Source organism: Temnothorax curvispinosus, unplaced genomic scaffold, assembly GCF_003070985.1.
Source record: "Temnothorax curvispinosus isolate PA1 unplaced genomic scaffold, ASM307098v1 QBEX01010012.1, whole genome shotgun sequence".
Lineage (NCBI taxonomy): Eukaryota > Metazoa > Arthropoda > Insecta > Hymenoptera > Formicidae > Temnothorax > Temnothorax curvispinosus.
Window position 1 is genome coordinate 1 of NW_020219792.1, and position 18,958 is coordinate 18,958.

Sequence of the window (18,958 nt, forward strand, 5' to 3'; positions counted from 1 at the left end):
AATTCTTTTTAACAGATTACTTAAACTCTCGTTAGGATTTCTAGGAAAAATCAAATCTGATGTACCGATAAGCATCGCAGCATCCAGTTTTGCATAAGATTTACGTGAGCTCTCTTTGAACACTAGTCTGAGCATTTTAGTTTTTAAGTCGCACGAATGCGATAACGGTGCAGAAAATAATCGTGATTTTGGGAGTACAATCTCAGACGATTCATCCCACAACTGAATCCAGTGATTATTGGAATCTTGAGCCAAAATTTGAATTACGCTTCCAGGACGAATTGTTTCATAAATAAAGACTCTGACTGGATATACAGTTTCATGAAACTCGATATCTTAAAAATAGAAAATATAATTATACTTTCTTCTCAACAAAAGCGTATCTTCTTTAACAATGTCTTATTTATCGATTCGAATATTACATACCAATAAAATTATTTTCGCTCGTCATATGGTCCGCTGTATACCATGGAGTACCATCAATAAACGATCTCATGAAACCTTCGTTTCGCCACGGAGATATTGAAATATCGAAACCATCCTTTCTCGACTATATTAGAAAATCGAAATGTGTCAAATAGAAAATCTTGTAACATAAATTTATAGATAGCGATTACTTTGTACAGGACAATAATAGATAATACGAGGAAATACACATACTTCGACATGTTTTTCTGCAAAAAAACATGATAAATGAAATTTTTCGCTATAAATTGAAATTGTGGGTGGTCCAATTATGTCAGGGGCAGTACGGAATATGCTAAAATTCTGGTTTCTTATCGGTCTGGTAACAAATCTTCTCTTCACAAATTGATAGACAAAGTCAACACCACCCTCTTCTCCTACGGATACTCTGCCGATGTAGGGATATCGACTACAACTTTCGCAATTTAAAGATTTATTGTGGGTTGTCATATTGTCTCTCTGAAAAAAGACAAAAAGTATGGAGAATAATAATCCTTTTTTTTAGCATATGCTAAAATGCATTATATTATTATATTAATTAATAATTATAGCGTTAAGATTATATGTATAATAACAATAAGTTTATCTTGCTTCCATTCGCATTGTTAGTACTTTGTTAGTGACAATGTTACATAGTCTGCATGTGTGTGTTGAATATCATTATTAAATGATTAATTATTTTAAAGAAAATAACAGTTATTTTTTAATTTTGTTAATGTAGAAAAATGTTCTTTTATAAATCTGAAATATCGGGAGCTCTGTGTTCTTCTATTACCACGTGGCACACACGTGCACGAGCACAAAAGAAAGAACATAAAAAATTACACAATTTAGATTGCTCACATTCGCCAGAGTTACGCTTAATTTCTAAATGACTATAAAATTCCATTCTACAATAGTCGTAAGGGTAGATGTAAGACGCGTAAACAGCCCAGGGAGCACATATTATTTTCATATACGTTTTTTGAGCGAATACATATAGTTTCATAAGAACCAGTAAGAAACGTTTGAACACAAATGTTTTTGAAACCATGGTTTAAGAAACATATTTTTTACGTTTCTATAGTTAACAAAAATATCTATTTGTTAAATTTTTTTTCAAAATTATAATTTGCTTTATCTATATTTATAGTAGCTTTAATCGTTTTTTTTTTAACATTTAAATTTATATTGCACTAATAATTATTGCACAAAATAAATCATTTTATCCACGCACATATATCCACTTATTTACTTAAATTAATTTTGTCCTACCGGTCTTAATTTATTTGTCATCAGACAAATCTGAGCTTAGAAAACTTCCAACACTTGCAAAATAAACGTTCTGCTGAACGTGGCCAGGCTATGTAGGACCAATAAAATACCGTTATACCAAGAAACAAAATGAATCCGATCACAATAAAACCGAACGGACGGTCAGGCCGTGCTACCTGAGCGGCGCGTCATGCAGCTACATGTGCGACCCGACGCGGCGCGGCGCCCGGCGCCCGTCCAACGAATGCATTTACTTTCTGGGCTATAACTTTGTAATTTTTTTGGAAATTTCACTTGAAATTTTTACCGGACATTTTTAACATATCAAACATGAAGAAAATGTAAAAATTGATTTTTCGGACTTTGCTAGGTGTATATTCCCCCTTAACTTGTTGCACGCCCTGGTAACCATCTCCGATAGATAACGATTAAAAATGGTTATATCTGTATCGTTTTTAATCGTATCTTATCGGTTCTATCGTTGCATATTTAGAAGACAGATAAAACATTAATCGTATCGAATCGGTTTCTATCGTTTTAGATTCGAATAAGAAAATAGCTATACAAATTTTATAGTTATGAATCGTTTTCTATATGTACAATTATTGCCCGTCTGAATCAATCGTACATACACATAATATATATCGTTATTTATGGTAATAATTTTATTGTATGTATAATACGGATATATAAGAATAAAATGATAGAAAACTCATCGATATTTATATGACTTAACCGAACCGATACATCTATCGTTTCTTATCAGGATTTTCTGACATACAACTTATCACCTTCTTTACGGCAGCAAATCGGTTCGTTTTCTATCGTATATCAATGATATAAATTGAATTGTTTGAAAGCCTTCTACTTTGCATATGTTTTTATAAGGTTAAAACGATAGACATTTTGTCGATATTTATACGACTTAACCGAACCGACACATCTATCGTTTCTTATCAGGATTTTCCGACGGACAACTTATCATCTTCTGTACGGCAGCTAATTGGTTCGTTATCTATCGTATATCAACGATATTAACCGAATCGTTTAGAAGACGGAAAAAATGTCTATGAAAATCATATTTCGTGAATACCCAGACAGCACCATGTCCAAAATCTGGACATAAGACGTCTTTTAGATGCCTTTTCGATTTTCATACATCTAATAATTTAGATTTATAAAAAACTATGAATAACTACAATTTTTTATACTTTTTCACAGAAAGCTATAAATTTTTATAAAAAATTAAGTTGAATATACCAATTTCTACACGTGCTACTTTTACGCCAAAAGAACTGAATTAATTTTGATACTTTTTTTATAGAAAATTATAAAAAATAATTTTAATCATATGTTAGATAAACCTTTCATGGAATTTTAAATAATAAATTAAACGCCAGTCTGTAATTAATCTTAATTTATTAGAAATATATTTTATATAAGTGTACAAATATGAAGAATTATGAACAGATACATTTTATTCTTTAACTGATATTTAAAGTAATATTAATATATAATTATAGCTTTTCACAAAATAATGAAGCTTTTCACAAAGTTTCATCGAAATCGGAGGGGAGCCGTTTTCGGAACTTTATCCTTATAATGTTTCAAAATGGTTCGGCATTGTACAAAGAAATTTGTCACATTCCAATTCGACGACCACAGACCACAAGTTTACGTTTTACCAGCTGAATCGGAATTATTTTTTCATCTTGTGCTTTGCTAGTAACTTGTAACATATATATGATTTATTCTTAATTGATTATAGACCGCAGGCATGGTTGTCAGAACTTTAAAAACGACAAAGCAACATTTATTTACAATAATAAAACTTAATATTTCGATAATTGTACCATCGTCTAATTATACTACAGAATCGTTAGTTTTAATAGTTTTACTAGCTGTACTCTGCAGTGTGGAACACAATTCCGCTAAATATGCACCTTTCATGTACATGTACCTTTTCATTATTCGTTAAATTGTTATAATAGTTACTATGACATTCTAACAAGCTATAATATTTATCCGCATTTTGTACTAATTTTGGAGCACCTGAAAATGTTGCACCATTCTCCGTCGTTACATCATTATTATTAACCCTATTTCTTTCAACCATGCCCTTTCGTGTCTTACGAGTTTATCAAAATTTCGGTGGGACACGAAAGTGCATGGTTGGAAAATTACGTCAGTGTTGTGTGAAAGCTATTAACATTTTGAAAAACGCGTGGGACTCGAAAGTGCATGGTTGGAAGACTAATGTGCCAGAAAAAACGTTGGAGGAAATAGAGTTAATAAAATATTTATTTCTAGAAATAATTGATTTACAAAATACAGAGCATTTTTCAGAGATCTTCAAATTATTAATGTAGTTTTCATACGCAGCACGTTTCAAATATCTGTTAACCATATACCTTATAACCATCTGCTCGTCTACACTCTTAGGGCTACTAACTTCTTGCTTCAATATGTATACGTTACTTTCGTAAGGAAAAGTCGAAGTCGCTCAAAGAGGCCCGGATTGCAATACTGAATGGCATAAATGCAGTGCGCTATGAATATTAAATGTCATCGCAGACTTACCATAATAAATTTGGCACTCTCCAGCAAACTTAAATAAATCAATTTCACATGCTTTAAAATCATTTTCAGAAATTGTTGGTTGCAAAAGAATATGTATACTACGGACAAAAAGTAAAAAAAACTCGAGTAGCTCAGGTTTTAAAATACCCTTTAAGCAAGGAATACTATAAAATAAGAGCCAAGACCGCCATTCTGCAGCCTTCCATTGATGTCGGTCATTTAAGGAGGCTCTTACCCGGCTGCTCTAATCAATGTAGCAACCGAAAAATTATCATTAATAATTGGTTATAAAATTATCGGAAAATTAAATAAAAAAATAAATGATGATTTTTACATAGTGTAAGAGTAAGTTATATGTTCTATTAGTGTAAATATTAAAATTTATACAATAAGTCAGTTGACTACGTCAGTGCTAAAGAGCAGAATAATAACATGCGCGTGTTACAACGTCGTCTGTAGCAGTCTGCAGCTAAAGTGAGGTGTAGCCGTGTAGCATTGTAGCGATTGATGCGATAAAGAGATGGAGCCAAAAGAAAGATATAACGTGAGAATGTTGAGAGGGAAAATGAAAGGAAAATTCTCGAAAATAAAGGTTGCAATATGTCAATGCGCGAGAGAATAATTATGCCGCTACCATACAGCGCAGAGAAAAGACATGTGCAAGTGAGGTTAGAAACTTCGCGCGATTTTGACACTCGGAAGATCATTCGCCTAACCTGTCGTACGTCATATTAAAACTACAATATCTTTTATAACTCATCGTCAACACCAAGTTTTTTTCTTATCATTAGAAAGATTATTATTTTAACTACAATTCCTTAGTTTTTTGTTTACCTGGCTCGCAAACTTGCCAAGAAAATACATCACTTCCGATAAAAATTTTAGTGTTTACCATATGCCCTGTGTTAAAAATGCGAATTTCAATACTGATATTTTTTAAATTTTTATCGTCAACCTATGCTAAAGTTTTGGGCATCGGTTCGTTGTGGTTCACTTTACAACATAATTTAATTTCATAAAGATCTGTCGTTTTATGATCGAGGTAAGAGCCTCCTTAAAGATCGAGGGGAACGATATATTGATTGCGGTGGCTTAATATTTAATAACCGCTCATTTATTTCTTTTCTATTCGAGGGTTTTAGGTAGTATGACGTACCTGGGAATAATCCACAGTTCCCATATTTGACGTGTTACGCCTAAAATCATGCCGTACATGTAGTCTATCAAAAAGCCCCATATGCAATCAAAATACGGCAAATTGGCCATAATCGTCGTTCCTTTTACACCTTCGATTGCCATTCACGCGGCCATCAAAGATAGCTCTGCGGCGAGCACGGTGGCGCAAACGATTCGGGAGAGTTTTTTGGCGTTCTGGCCGGGTTCCGTGGGGTGCGCACCCTTGATCCCCAGCATCGCCAAGCACGCACTTTGCGCCGGCAAACCAGTACTACCGCCCACTGTGCCGACTTCTAGGCTGGGCATCGTGCAGGTAATGTGCAGATCCTTGTTGTCCACACCACCCGGTTCCATCACCGTTATACAGTTACTGCTGCTAACGTTCTGTGCTGGATCTTGTCCAGTTGCGATGAAAATTGCAGTCACGATATTTGCGGCGTGCGCATTGAAGTCGCCCATGCTGCCTGCCAAGGCTGAACCTATCAAGTTTTTCTTGATATTGAGCCTGACGAGTTTGCGCACCGAGGTCTTCAGCACGCGCGACACGACGTCCGCAGGTACGATTGCCTCGCTCACCACGGTTTTACCCCTACCCTCAATCCAGTTGACAGCTGCGGGCTTTTTATCGGTGCAGAAATTCCCACTGAGGGAGAGTATCTCCATGTCCGGAAAATAGGTCTGTAACGTCTGCAGAGACCTCTCCGTCCCCTTGGACATCATATTCATCCCCATAGCGTCACCGGTCGGGCCAACAAAGCGTAGATGCAGGTCCCGGCCGGCTACTTTCTGGTCGATCTTCGTCAGTCGAGCAAATCTGCTGGTTTCCTCAAAGCTGTCCTTTAGTTTCTGAAAGTTTTCCGGCTGTTTTATCCACGACATCGCTTCGTACATGCGCTCAATGTTCGGGAATTGCACTACAGGTGCTCGAGTCATCTCATCTTTAATTACGCGAGTTTTCACGCCGCACTTCAAGAGCGCGCGGCTGCCGCGATTTGTAGAGGCCACCAAGCAGCCCTCCGTCGTTGCCATCGGCACGTAGTACTTCTGGTCGTCGATCAGCAACGGCCCGACGCTACCAACCGGTACCGGGACGTACCCGATGACATTTTCGCAGCAGGCGCCAAACACCTTGCTGTAATCGTAGTGTCGGTATGGTAAGTCGGTCATTTCCTCGGTGACTTTTCCGGCGTCACCCACGACGAGACGCCTGATGTCAACACCGCGCTCAAAGTCTCCTACCGCTTTTTCCAACTGGTACGCAGCTATGTCCTTGCGTTTCACCAGTTGTATCACCTCCTCGTTCGTCAAGGCACTGGCTCCAAGCTTATATACACATACAAGAATATATATAATTATATTATACATATACTAATACATTACATATTATTATCTTATTATCTATTATTATCATTATACATTATTTTCTTACCTCTGACTTATATATCTCGAGACAGTCTTCCACGCTCCGGGGAGCTTCGGACTTTTTCGGTGAGTCATTTTCGGAATTGCTCGCACCATGGTATATCGCGTCGGTCTGTACCTCCTTGTCAACGCACTCTACATCGTTCTCATTACCCCAGCCACCACCCACGCCGGACAGAGTCATCGTGGTACCCATATCGTCCAGATTAGTTGAACCATCGAGTAGCTTCACTTTCTTTTCCACTGTCGTCTCCTCCGCCTCGTCCTCCTCTTCCTCCTCCTCTTTGCATCTCAGCTGTCTGTCGACCACATCGCTTCTATCCTCGAAAAAGATGAACTTTATCACCAGTGCTAACACCAGTATCAATATCACAATGTTGTCCGTGCTGGCTGATAGCCAAGTCAGGTGTTCCTTCAATTCGGAACTCTCGTGATCGGAACCGTTTACCGCGTCCGAGCTCGTGGATGTCGCTGCCCTTCTCGTCGTGTACTCGGCTTCTTCGCTCTTAAAGGGCCAGCGGCTGTAATATGGAACAGGCAATTAACATAAATCTAAATTATAAATAAATTAAAACAATCTAGATAATTATATAAAGCAGAGAGTAGATATTTTATTACTATAAAATAAAACTCTTCCAATGCAATATGGAAATTATAGATGTAAATGCACAATCCTAACAAGATGACAATTGAGACCGCAAATCGTAATTGTGTGAAAATATTTAAGATAAAAAAAATTATTAGAATGTTTACGTAAAAACTTCCTCAATGTATACACCGCAATATAATGATAGTTATGTTAATGGACAAATGAGAGAAAGTCGTTTTGAACAAAATACGAAGACCACGAAGCGAACGCAACAACAGTTTTTCGCAAACTAAAACGTATTATAATTCAGAATGATAACCGGTAGCACAACGGAGAGAGAATATTCGAAGTATTCTGTACCACCACCACCACCCTATAATGTCATTTATTTTTGGACTCTCATTTTACTTTGTATGGACGACAGTCCTTTTGTACACGCGTTATTATTAACGTTCTCATGCAATATTAAAATACGCTTTGCCATTCACACGGATCTGGTACAAAAACGTAGCACTCTCGATACTTTATATATTGAAAAATATTTACGTATTGTATAACTACGATTGCATAAAGATGAAATTGTATAACGACATACGTCATGTTGAATTAATACATTTGTTATTTCAACAGTATCAATAAAAAATATTGTAATTGTTAAAATATGACTTTTCAGATTTATTTGTTTTTTGTCAAAAGCGTAAAACCGTGAAAATCCAAGGTTACATCCAAACTAATATATGAGATTTACTTATTTAATTTTTATAATGGCAGTTCGATTAAAAAAAACCGTCACAATTTTTTTCTAAAAATATATTTAGAATTCTATAAAATAGAGTCCATTCGATTTCGCCTCTTATCTTTGTAAATATCCACTCGAGAATATCCGAGACGAGAATGATAAAATTATATATATGAATGACTTTTTCTCCCATTGCGAGATTATTTTGTTCGTACTGCGATAGCCGACAACTCTTTGAAAACGTCCAAACTTCTTGCTCGATAAGATCTTGTTTCCTGTGGAAAGCTTCATTGAATATGGATTCTTCATTGAATAGAAGTCTATATCCAAATGCTAATGTTTACAGATGAACCTGACCTGACGTCAAAATTAGGCGTTACAAACTGTTTGACAAAGACGGCGTAAACATAAAAAAAGTAATGGGGGTCAGATACAATAGCTCTTCGGCCACGATTTCCTGCTCCGCCGCGTGTGTACCATATACATTATCGTACATATAGCCGCTTTATATTCTAAAGTTTGCATCAAGGAAAAGGAGAAGGAAAAGATCCCTTCTTTTTGTTATATCACCACAAGAAACAATAAAAATGTATACCTGTTGGCATGTACTACAAATAGGCCGGCGATCATGATCATTTTGACTCGCTCCACCACAGGATTCGGTTTTATATCCTCCTCGTTTAACTGCATTATAAATTTGTCTGCGCTCAGTTGGCCCATATTATTACTCCCGCGAGAAAGCTGTAATACAATAGCGTCCTTTACACAAATACAAATTTAATGTGTATATAATTTTTATCGCATATTGGACAATTTAATTCTTCGTCTTTTTGGCGATTTTCTAAATTTGGAATCTCGGGGCCTTGAAACATTTCTAAAATCTTGCCAAATTCGACGCTTACATTATTCTCAAGTAAAAAAAGAACTTATATAGTATTTGTATAATGATGTACGTTAAATATACTTGATAGCATCGGATTTCTCTAACAATAATGGACCTAATCTTTTAAATCTGTGCTTTTCAACTTTGCTACGTTACGCTTTCTGCGTTTAAAACGGAATACTCGCTTTGGAGGAAAGTTGTAAAAGTACGGGGAAAGGAGTCGTTTCAATGAGAACATTAAATTGAGCTATACCTCGAGTATGAGCGACAAGCAGGCCGGATAGAACGTCATGAAGACGATGTAGTTGACGATCACCTCGAGGTATGCAAAGGTGCAGAGGATCTCCAGCCTCCTGATGCCCGATAAGGATCCTATGCCGATCAGAAGGGTCTCCACGAGGGTATCCAGAATGATGGCCGGTCCCAGCAGAGACATGCCGCGCGCGATGTTTGCTTTGACTTCTTCTTGATTCCCCGAACTTAGAGCGTACTGCGCTAATGTCGCGGCCTTTGATAGGTCGATAAGAAGCAAAAAGAAAAATAAAGCGTCCCTAGAAAAGTAATAACGTTTCATTGTAATATCGCGTGGATAGAGGAGTCATTATAGTCTCCTCGTATATAAAGCGACGGTAACCGCAACTGCTTACTTCAAGTCTGCGACATCGCTGCGGCCGAAATTCACCACACTGGACGTGATTACCACGCTAGAGTACACGGTAAACAGGCCGGCGATACCTGAAACGCATACGACAAATCTGTTGAGTATGTGATAATCGAAATTAAGTGTGTTAAATTGCGATGAAACCGACATGATTTCGATGCGAAGGACGTGTAAAGAAAAGACAAGTCGCTCTCGTCGTGTTTCGTTCGTTCACGAGTGAACGGAAGGATTTTTATGTGCAGGGTACCTGTCCGTACATGGGAATATAACTTAGTATTTTATCCCTTTAACGATCTCTCGAATCGTAAACCATAACTTATATAAACCATTAACTTATAAGATATTTTTGACAATAATAATAAGTGAAATGGGATCGATATGATATTCAATCAAATAGAGAAAACGCCGAAATATTTTTTAATTATGTTAAAGGTTTTTCAAGATGTCTAAATTAAAAAAATGTTTCAGACTTATTTTAAACCCATTTTTTACACTAAAAAATAATCCCTTTTTGCAACTGCAAATTCAAAAAATTGTGGATAGAGCAATTTGATAAACGGAATCGTATTCAGCGTTCAGAAGACTACGGAACTCTCTAAAAGAGAATCAGTGTATTTTTACTGAGAAACAGTAAATAGTCACTGATTGAAGCAGTTATAAGTATACCACTTAGAATCAGTGACGTTTCACTGAAAGAATTAGTTATTAATATCTGTTTCAATCAGTAATATTGGACTACTAGAAACAGTGACTTAAAACAGCAAAATCAGTAATGTGAGCTGATTAAATCAGTAATATTGACTATTTCAATCAGTAATATTATACTACTAAAACAGTGACTTTGAGCAGCAAAATCAGTAATGTGAACAGCAAAATCAGTAATGCAAGCTGATTAAATCAGTAAATGTCCCAGCAAACAGTAACAAAAAGTAATAACCTTAATACATGTTATAATTTTTTATTCAACAATGTAATTGTTACGTACAAAATGTTTACAGAATGAAGTCAATTAAAAATTAAACATTCCTCAGCTTACGAGCTTGTGCCTCTATGTTTGTTCCTTCCTAAAAAAAGATTTTTCTGTGTGTTAGCAAGTATTAATATATAACTTTTAAATGCACTAACCAAACTTACAGGCCATATCTGTATTAACGAAGAATTTGAAAAAATAGGAGGATCATCATGTTGTCCCTTATCAATGTTCTTCTGAAATTAAATATCCAAATATTTAAATCGTGTTTTAACAATCAATTTATACTAAGAAATTATAAGAATAAGAAATAAAAAACTTACTCCTTTTGATAAGTTTCCAACGATAACCGAGATTAATAATCTTATTCTGTTTGCTGTTCAGTTCTCTCGTTCAATACGCCGTGGTTTATGCTGAAAATGAAAAGGGAGAAACAGTCTCTAGTTTATCGTGCTTTACTATGGGCCCGTTGGGCCTCCATCTTTGCTCCGTTGGCAAACTATAACCTCGCCCCGTTGGGCCACCGTACTCGTCAGTACCCGCGGTAAATGAACTACAGCTCAAGAAGCTTTCGTACTTACTTTTAACCTCACCTTTTTCGCAAGCACGCTTAGCTCAGTACCGCAGTTTCTCTCATTCTTCGTAATGTACACTTAGCACCGCTTCGTTCTTCGTCACGTATACTTCGTTCTCGTCTTCTGTTTCACACATCACTGAGATCACAATCCTGTTCCGCTTCCTCGCACCATCAATCAGTATTACCAACAGATAACTGATTTTACAGTAACATCTTACTTTCACTGACCATAATCAGTGAAATATAAGATAAAGAAACAAAAAGTAAACATTCTACTGAAGTTCAGTGAAATACTCACTGATTCTCAGTGAAATCTTATTTTACTGTTTCAATTAGTGATATTTTCACTGATTTTACTTTAGAGAGAAAACGATTATTCTCGTTCTTGTGCTCGAAAAAAAAGGAATTTTTTGTTGAACAGTGTAATCTACAAACAGCTTGTACAAATTAAAAATTTTAATTTAATTCTCATACATACGTTTGTCAAGCAACGTAATAATAAACTGTATGAATGTATAAACAACAACTTTTTGCGATAAAACTTTAATGTCAGCCGTTACTGGATAATTAGAATTAATAATGAGAAATTTATTATGCAAATACGTAATCGTCTAAAAACTTATGCAAAACTTAATACATTTTATATGCAGTTTCAATATAAATCATTATTCTATAATGAATTATGTAGGTAATACATAAACAATGAAAGTTATTTTAAGCGTTATTAATTTTCTTACCTAAAATGTATTTGGATCCCATTTTTTGCAAATTGCGGAACTGATGATAAGTAAATAGCACCGCCAGGCAACATATTATTGTCATTACTATAATGTCAGCCGTTTTTAGATCCTATCGAACAATATGCATACGTTAGGAATTTTTTCTATCAGAGTAGACAAAAAAGTATGAATTAAAAGAAACAGTAGCGCACAAAAAAATTTTGTTTGATCTTGCAGTCAAAATTATGTCATAAGATATATAAATAATATATACAAGGGTCTCGGTAGTAATTTTTCTTGTCATTATGTCATAAAAATTTCTAGCAACACAAATGGATTTCAATGCAACTCACTTCTTCTACAATAAGAAATTGAATATTTCAATATAATCGCTGCCCTTTGACTACTATACATATTCGAAATACGTTTGAATTGTTCGTGTGACACACTTATGTAACTGATCACAACGCCTTTCAACATAATGCCACTAGAGACTATACAAGTAACAACTCAGTGAAATGTAAAAACTTTCTATGGCGCTAGATTCGAAAGAAAAAAATTAGGAGGCATTATACTTTCGTAATGCGACCCTCGTAAACAAATATCTTTCAATAATTCGATCTAATACAACATATTCATATACCTATACAAAACATCGTAAAAATCATGACTTTATGTGACAGAAGTTGACGTCCTTAAGAAAATGATCGAAGCGTGGAATTTCACACGACGATCTCTGCTCACCATGGTATTGCATTTGTTGTGACGGCAGTACGTAGCACCGGGCAAGTCCTCCCCGCGTGCCCCTTCCTGTCCACTTCTGGTCTCCTTGTTAAGCATACACGCCGTCAAAGTAAGGATCGTCACGATCACCTCCAAGAGATGACCGGCGCAAAACCGGCTGTGTTTTTCGAATACGTGAGCCAGCATCTTTGATGGTTCTCGTGAAAAAAAAGTTCTTCCAAAATCTGCAACATATTGATTGCGTGTTTCAAGTCTTAATAACTTATCGAGGGAAATGGAGAAAAGACGGGCGATTTAAAGATTCATCGCGCGCTTCTTTGGTCAATCCTGAGTAGCGATCACGTAACTTTTATCGTAGGGCGGAAACATGAAAAGTAAAAAGTTTCATGTTTCATGTAACTATCTCATTCTATTGGTGTTGAATAGAAGAAGATATATAGTCATATAAAATTTTTCACTTTTCACGTTTTCGCTTGTTAGAAGTGTACGTTGGCTGAAAAGATGATCTTTGTTTAAAGAAGGAAACGACACATTACTCGGTATTCGAATGGAGAGAGAGATGGTGTATTTTCAAATCTTATGTTCGCAAATGTAATATTCCATTCAAACACAAACATATATGTACACAATAATATTTTTATAAAATGTTCAATGTATAAATGGACAACAGATAAACATAGAGGAAAGTCCCCTATTATGAGATAGGCTCCTAATATGCGATAGCGAGGTTTCTGCTAAACTAATAGGTCCTATCTGTTTTGGTTCCACCATGAACTTATTGCCCTTGGGGTAAAACATATTTAGTGGAAAATTCATTGTTTGATCGTGGCGTGTAGTCGTTGCAAAGAAAAAAATTCTGAAATTGGATGTTGTCAAGTGCCATGGATATGAGTCTTTAAACCTTGTTTATTATATAATTAATAAATATTTGGCAATAAGTTCTGCATGCAGTGATAGAGTGAGGTCGTATTAATAGGAAAATACGGGATATGTTGAGTTGCTTAATTGTAGAGATTAGATTTGGTGATCGTGAAACCGCAAGGCGTGGAGCTCGTAACATGAGATACTCAGGGTACTCCCGGGTTGCTGGAGTATGAAAGTTATTGTATAGTAATAAAAAAAAAAAAAAAATACTATATTAACGTTAAGGGAAGATTTATACGAATTTATAAGACTGTGCTGACCTTGATTTGAGAGGGAAGAGTGGAGGGGGAAGATTAGGTACAATATTGAGTATAAGTGGGTTTACGATTGTTGCAAATATGCTTCTGCATCACATGTGTATTTGAGAAACATTAAATAAAGGTTTTTAATAGTAATACTGATGTATTTTGCACTTTATTAGCGATTTCCCGGGGTCTCTCATATTAGGAGCACACTTTTTCGATTTTGCCGAAAGCTCATTTTTCACATTTTTCTAATTTCCAGCAAAATTAATATTTAAATTAAATTTTACATTTCAGCATCTTAAAGCTTATTAAATTCCCTTCAAAATGACCTACTATATTTTTCAATTCTACCCATAGACTTCCGGCAATCACACAAAATAGATATGGTATCTCATAATCGGGTACTTTCCTCTATTAGTTGTTGAATAATCCTTTATTTGTTTTGTATCCTTGTGTCAATATGCCTTTAGGATAATTAGATTATCTGTTTCAGTCTTTTTTTTTTTTTTAGGATAATGGTTCCCTTCTAAAGGTGCTTTTTCATGGGCGTCAGTTGACGCTCGAAATCAATTAGATTAGTATAATGACGCCGATATTCTGACGCGCAATGAAAAAGGTTTTCATGCGTCAATTTTTGGAACTCGCGTCGAGATGCCAGTTGACGCTAAAAGTTGGGAAATCTGAACTTCTCAGCGTCGACGCAGAAACAACATGACGTCATAAAATCGTCTTGACGCGCGACAACTGACGCCCATGAATCGCACCTTAAGGATACATGGCGTTTTACAGGGACGTACCCAACCCTTTACATATACCCGTAAAATTTTAATCGAAAAAAAAATTACACAATTTAGATTGCAATCACATTCGCCAGACTTACGCTTAATTTCTAAATGACTATAAAGTTCCATTCTACAATAGTCGTATAGATAAGAGTAGAAGACGCGTATATAAGCAGAGTAAGCTATTGACCATAAGATTTTTAGAATCCAAGAATAATCGATTGTAGTTGGTCAACTTTTACTGCTTACGTCTTACCGCATACCCTTATACGCAGTTATTGTAGAATGAGTTTAAGATTTTCCGAATTGTATTTTTTATTTTACTCAATGTATCTCTTATCTCATTTTCCGATACACGTTATAACATGTTCCACCACGTGGTAGTGTGTATCATACCGATCATACGGTAGAAGAACATACGGCATACACACGTTCACGTGCACCAAAGAAAAAATATTGCAAAATTTAAATTGCTTACGTTCGCTACACTTACGCTTACGCTTTTATGGACCGATTTCACCGTCTCCGATTAACATGATCCTCCGATTAAACTCACTCTTCGGCTCTATCTAATAAGGGGGACAGAAAGAGATGAAGGGTAAGTTTAATCGGAGGATCATGTTAATCGGAGACTGTGAAATCGGCTCTAAATGACTAAAATTTATCAAAATGTATTTTTTAATTTATTTAATGTATCTTTTATCTCATTGTTTGATCTAATAGGTTATAGCGATCTAACAATAAGTTACACAAAAGATCACACAGTGAATAAAAGAATTAATTATCTACCGGAAATTTAACTCGGAACTGAATCAAAAAATTAATCAGAAAACCTAATTTCTATCGATTTTCATACTACTTACTGTTTATCGGCAAGGCAATTTTGATTTTTTCCGTATAAAATGAAAAAATCATGAAAGAGAAGAAAAATGTTGGAACACGTGGTGAGCACATACTATTGCATACTACTTCTGTGTAGGTCCACACAGTGCTGTTATTTCGTGGACGCTGGGAGCTGGGACCCCCCCATCATCTGACACGGACGTGCGCACACAGCAGCAAACAGCCGCGTGGCGCGTAAAGGTCTATCCAGCAAACTTGCATAGGTGCATAACCATATGCATAAAGAAACTGATTGGTCTATATCCTTATGCACATGCATATGGACCAATCAATTCTCTTATGCTTATGTTTATGGGCTTATGCAAGTTTGTGTGGATATAGCTTTAGTGTGCGACCAGTGCGGAGCGGCTGTGTGCTCGGTGTTCGGCCAGCTTCGAGCGGCCGAAAAGCGCAGACATCTGCAGTCTCCTTCTTGCTCGAGCTAGCGTCGCCAGCCATGAGAATCGTAAAATCGTATCGTACTCGGCTCGCGCGTCTTCCTCGCGTCTTCGCGTGTTCCTTTCCGCACTGGACGTGAGACATTATCGTGTCTCTTGATTATGTCACAATTAAAACGTAAAAATTATTAATTAAATAAATCTTTTAGTTATATTAAAATTTATCCTGTACATAAAAGATATAAATTAAATACATTTATAATATTTACATTTATTTAAATACATTTGAACAAATGATTTTCTTCAAATATAATAAAAGCCGGTAAATTTCATTGCAATCTCTGCTGTAATAAACTTTTTTAATATATTCATTAAAGACTTATTGTTAGTATAACAACTTTATCTTTATCTGTACATAGTCTGAGCATTTTCGAATATTGTTATTCTGAAAACAATATTTGAAAATATAATTGGTTGTACTTATTAAGCTACACGTGTAATGGTTTCATAAATAATTACAAATAAACATATATATTATGTTTGAAAATTAGTAAATATTATTTTTTGTATTTTGCTCATCATATCTTCTAAAATTTCTACCTTTTTTCAAAATGTCAGGTTAATGAAAACAATAATCGGTTAGCAAATAAATACTATACAAATCATGGCACTCAGATCTAATTGGTGGATAATTATCATCATTCATCATTATATACTGATATATTTTTACCTAATTTTAAAAAATTATGTAGTACATATAATAAGTGAATATTACCTGTAGTCCTTATTTTTTGATTAATTTTAAAATCTTTAAGATAAATTTAAATTAAGTCATTAAAATGACTTTAATTAGAATTAATTACATTTATTCATTTAATCAGTTCTTTTGTACTTATTAATTATTTTGTACTTATCCTGGGCACACCAAGTATTTTCTTCACTATAATCCAGTTGATCTTTAATCATCTTTAGTCCTATAATAATTTTTTTGCGTTTTTAAATTTGCATAAAATAATAGTAGATGCGTTAAACTTTTGATGCTTATACTTTTGGATATATTAAAATATTTCTGCATATATCTTTGGATGTATAAAACTTTCTTTTACATACACTTTTCGATACATTAAGTTTTTGCTGAAACTTTTAGATGAATTGTATAATTCTTTTACTTAAGTACACTGAAGTTCTACCCATTTTTTAGCAGTATATTTTTAAAGTAAGTTTTTTACAGCTTAATAGCTTTTTGAGGTTTTTTTAGTGTTAAAATACTTAGTTATAATTGTATTAATTTCATATCTACAATATTTTAGGACAATTTATCTTTGAATAATTCAATTCTTTTAAACATATCTATTACATACTGCTAGATATTTTTTTAATAGATTTTTTACATATTTGTTTTATGTACTTGGCATGTCTTCTTTTCACCTTTGTAAGGTTTCTTGTTTTACTGGATTATGAGTTGGCGTTTTTTATATTAAATCTTTTTCGCCTTTGTAAAGTTCTTTTTTTGTAGGATAATAAAATAGGTTTTTGCACAGAAAATAATTAGAGATACAAAGGCCAGTAGGGTAAAGTGCCTATTTCGGATCAAATCCTAATTCGTATCAAAAAAGAGTGACCGCAAAAATAGCCTCTTCTTTCACCCTTGAATGTAGACTTCTACTTGGTACTAAATGATAGTCTATAATGAGTCATGAATCCTCAGAAATTTTCAGATTGAAGCCGGCTTTTTATTTTCAAGATATAGAGGGTCAAAGTTGTTAATTTCACCAACTTGCAACATATAGGTATTCGCTGTTTTGAAACGTTGAAATGGAAACTTACATAATAATAAGTTCAAAAAACGTATTCGTTCGATGTTATGTAATTATTTACAGGTATACGCAAATATACGTTAGTATAAATGTTCCGAATGAGTGCACAAATTAATGTAACCGTAGGTATATCTTTTTCACATTTATACCAACGTATATTCGCGTATACCTGTAAATAATCACATAACAGCAAACGAATAAGTTTTTTGAACCTATATCATTATGTAAGATTCCATTTCAACGTTTTAAAACAGCGAATACGCAAGTTGGTGATATCAACAACTTTGACCCTCCATATCTTGAAAATAAAAAGCCGGCTCAATCTGAAACTTTCTGAGGATTCATGACTCATTATAGACTATCATTTAGTACCAAGTAAAAGTCTAAAATCAAGGGTGAAAAAAGAGACTATTTTTGGCCTGTTTTTGCGGTCACTCTTTCTCGACAAATTTAAATAAAGGACTATGCTCAGTTTCATATGAAAAATTGGGCCCCCAATAAACAGCAATCAGACATGGCTAGAATTGTAGAGCATCAAAAGATGATAAAAAAGTTTGATGGACAAAACTTTGTAACGAGTCCCCTGAATACTAGAGCTGTCTCGCTGTGTGCGCAGAGACTAGTGCTGCCACGGTTAGTGAAATATCGCACTTTTTGATGGAATAGCTGTATGGAATAGCTGTCAACGATTGTGAATATTCGAGCTACGTGTAAACTGTCGTTAGGTAATTTAAATCTTAATTTCAATGATGATATTACAAAAATTATAGTTAAAAAGATTTTTCGAGAGAAATTAACCTACATTTGTTTTAAAGGTTAACCTTTTTCTGACTTTTTGCAATGAATCTTATTATACGAACGGGATTTGGACTTGTCACTCATGACATTAAATTTAATCCAAGTTCAATACCAAAAGGAAAAGCCTTAGCAATATCGCATGTGGTTGGCGTTGAAGAATTGCGTAATGAAAATATAAGCCATTTAATAAGGTGCAGTGTAATACCGCAAACATCTGTCAATGCTATTCCGTACAAGGTACAATTACATGTAAGTATATCAATATTAATGAAATTCAAGTCAATCGTAAATAAATAAAAAAACGTTTAAACAAGAACAAAAAATTATTGTTTT

General features: G+C 34.8%; 1 protein-coding gene and 1 long non-coding RNA gene across 3 annotated transcripts; both read right to left on the reverse strand.

Moving 5' to 3' along the window:
• Positions 1 to 3,268: 3,268 nt before the first annotated feature.
• Positions 3,269 to 13,021, reverse strand: LOC112459607 (3-hydroxy-3-methylglutaryl-coenzyme A reductase-like). 2 transcript variants are annotated; one of them, XM_025023783.1, is made up of 7 exons: positions 12,780 to 13,021; positions 12,054 to 12,165; positions 9,756 to 9,843; positions 9,362 to 9,659; positions 8,821 to 8,966; positions 6,905 to 7,418; positions 3,269 to 6,798 (listed from the first exon to the last, which is right to left on the reverse strand). In XM_025023783.1, the coding sequence occupies exons 1-7, from the start codon at positions 12,963 to 12,965 to the stop codon at positions 5,599 to 5,601; spliced, it is 2,544 nt and encodes an 847-aa protein (XP_024879551.1). In that variant the 5' UTR covers positions 12,966 to 13,021; the 3' UTR covers positions 3,269 to 5,598. The 2 variants fall into 2 exon arrangements, with proteins under 2 accessions (XP_024879551.1, XP_024879552.1); XM_025023784.1 differs by lacking the exon at positions 12,054 to 12,165 and having other exon boundaries at positions 3,271 to 6,798; positions 12,780 to 12,807.
• LOC112459608 lies at positions 10,662 to 11,648 on the reverse strand. Its single transcript, XR_003041344.1, has 4 exons — positions 11,321 to 11,648; positions 11,063 to 11,152; positions 10,904 to 10,975; positions 10,662 to 10,833 (listed from the first exon to the last, which is right to left on the reverse strand). It is a non-coding gene; the product is annotated as an uncharacterized LOC112459608 (long non-coding RNA).
• Positions 13,022 to 18,958: the final 5,937 nt, after the last annotated feature.

Excerpts from the sequence above, each read along its gene's own strand:
- LOC112459607 (XM_025023783.1), bottom strand. The coding sequence starts at position 12,965 with ATGCTGGCTCACGTATTCGAAAAACACAGCCGGTTTTGCGCCGGTCAT. Across the intron at positions 9,844-12,053 it reads GGGATCCAAATACATTTTAG|GTATCGCCGGCCTGTTTACC; the intron begins GTAAGAAAATTA and ends TATGCGTTTCAG. Across the intron at positions 6,799-6,904 it reads TCGAGATATATAAGTCAGAG|CTTGGAGCCAGTGCCTTGAC; the intron begins GTAAGAAAATAA and ends TGTGTATATAAG.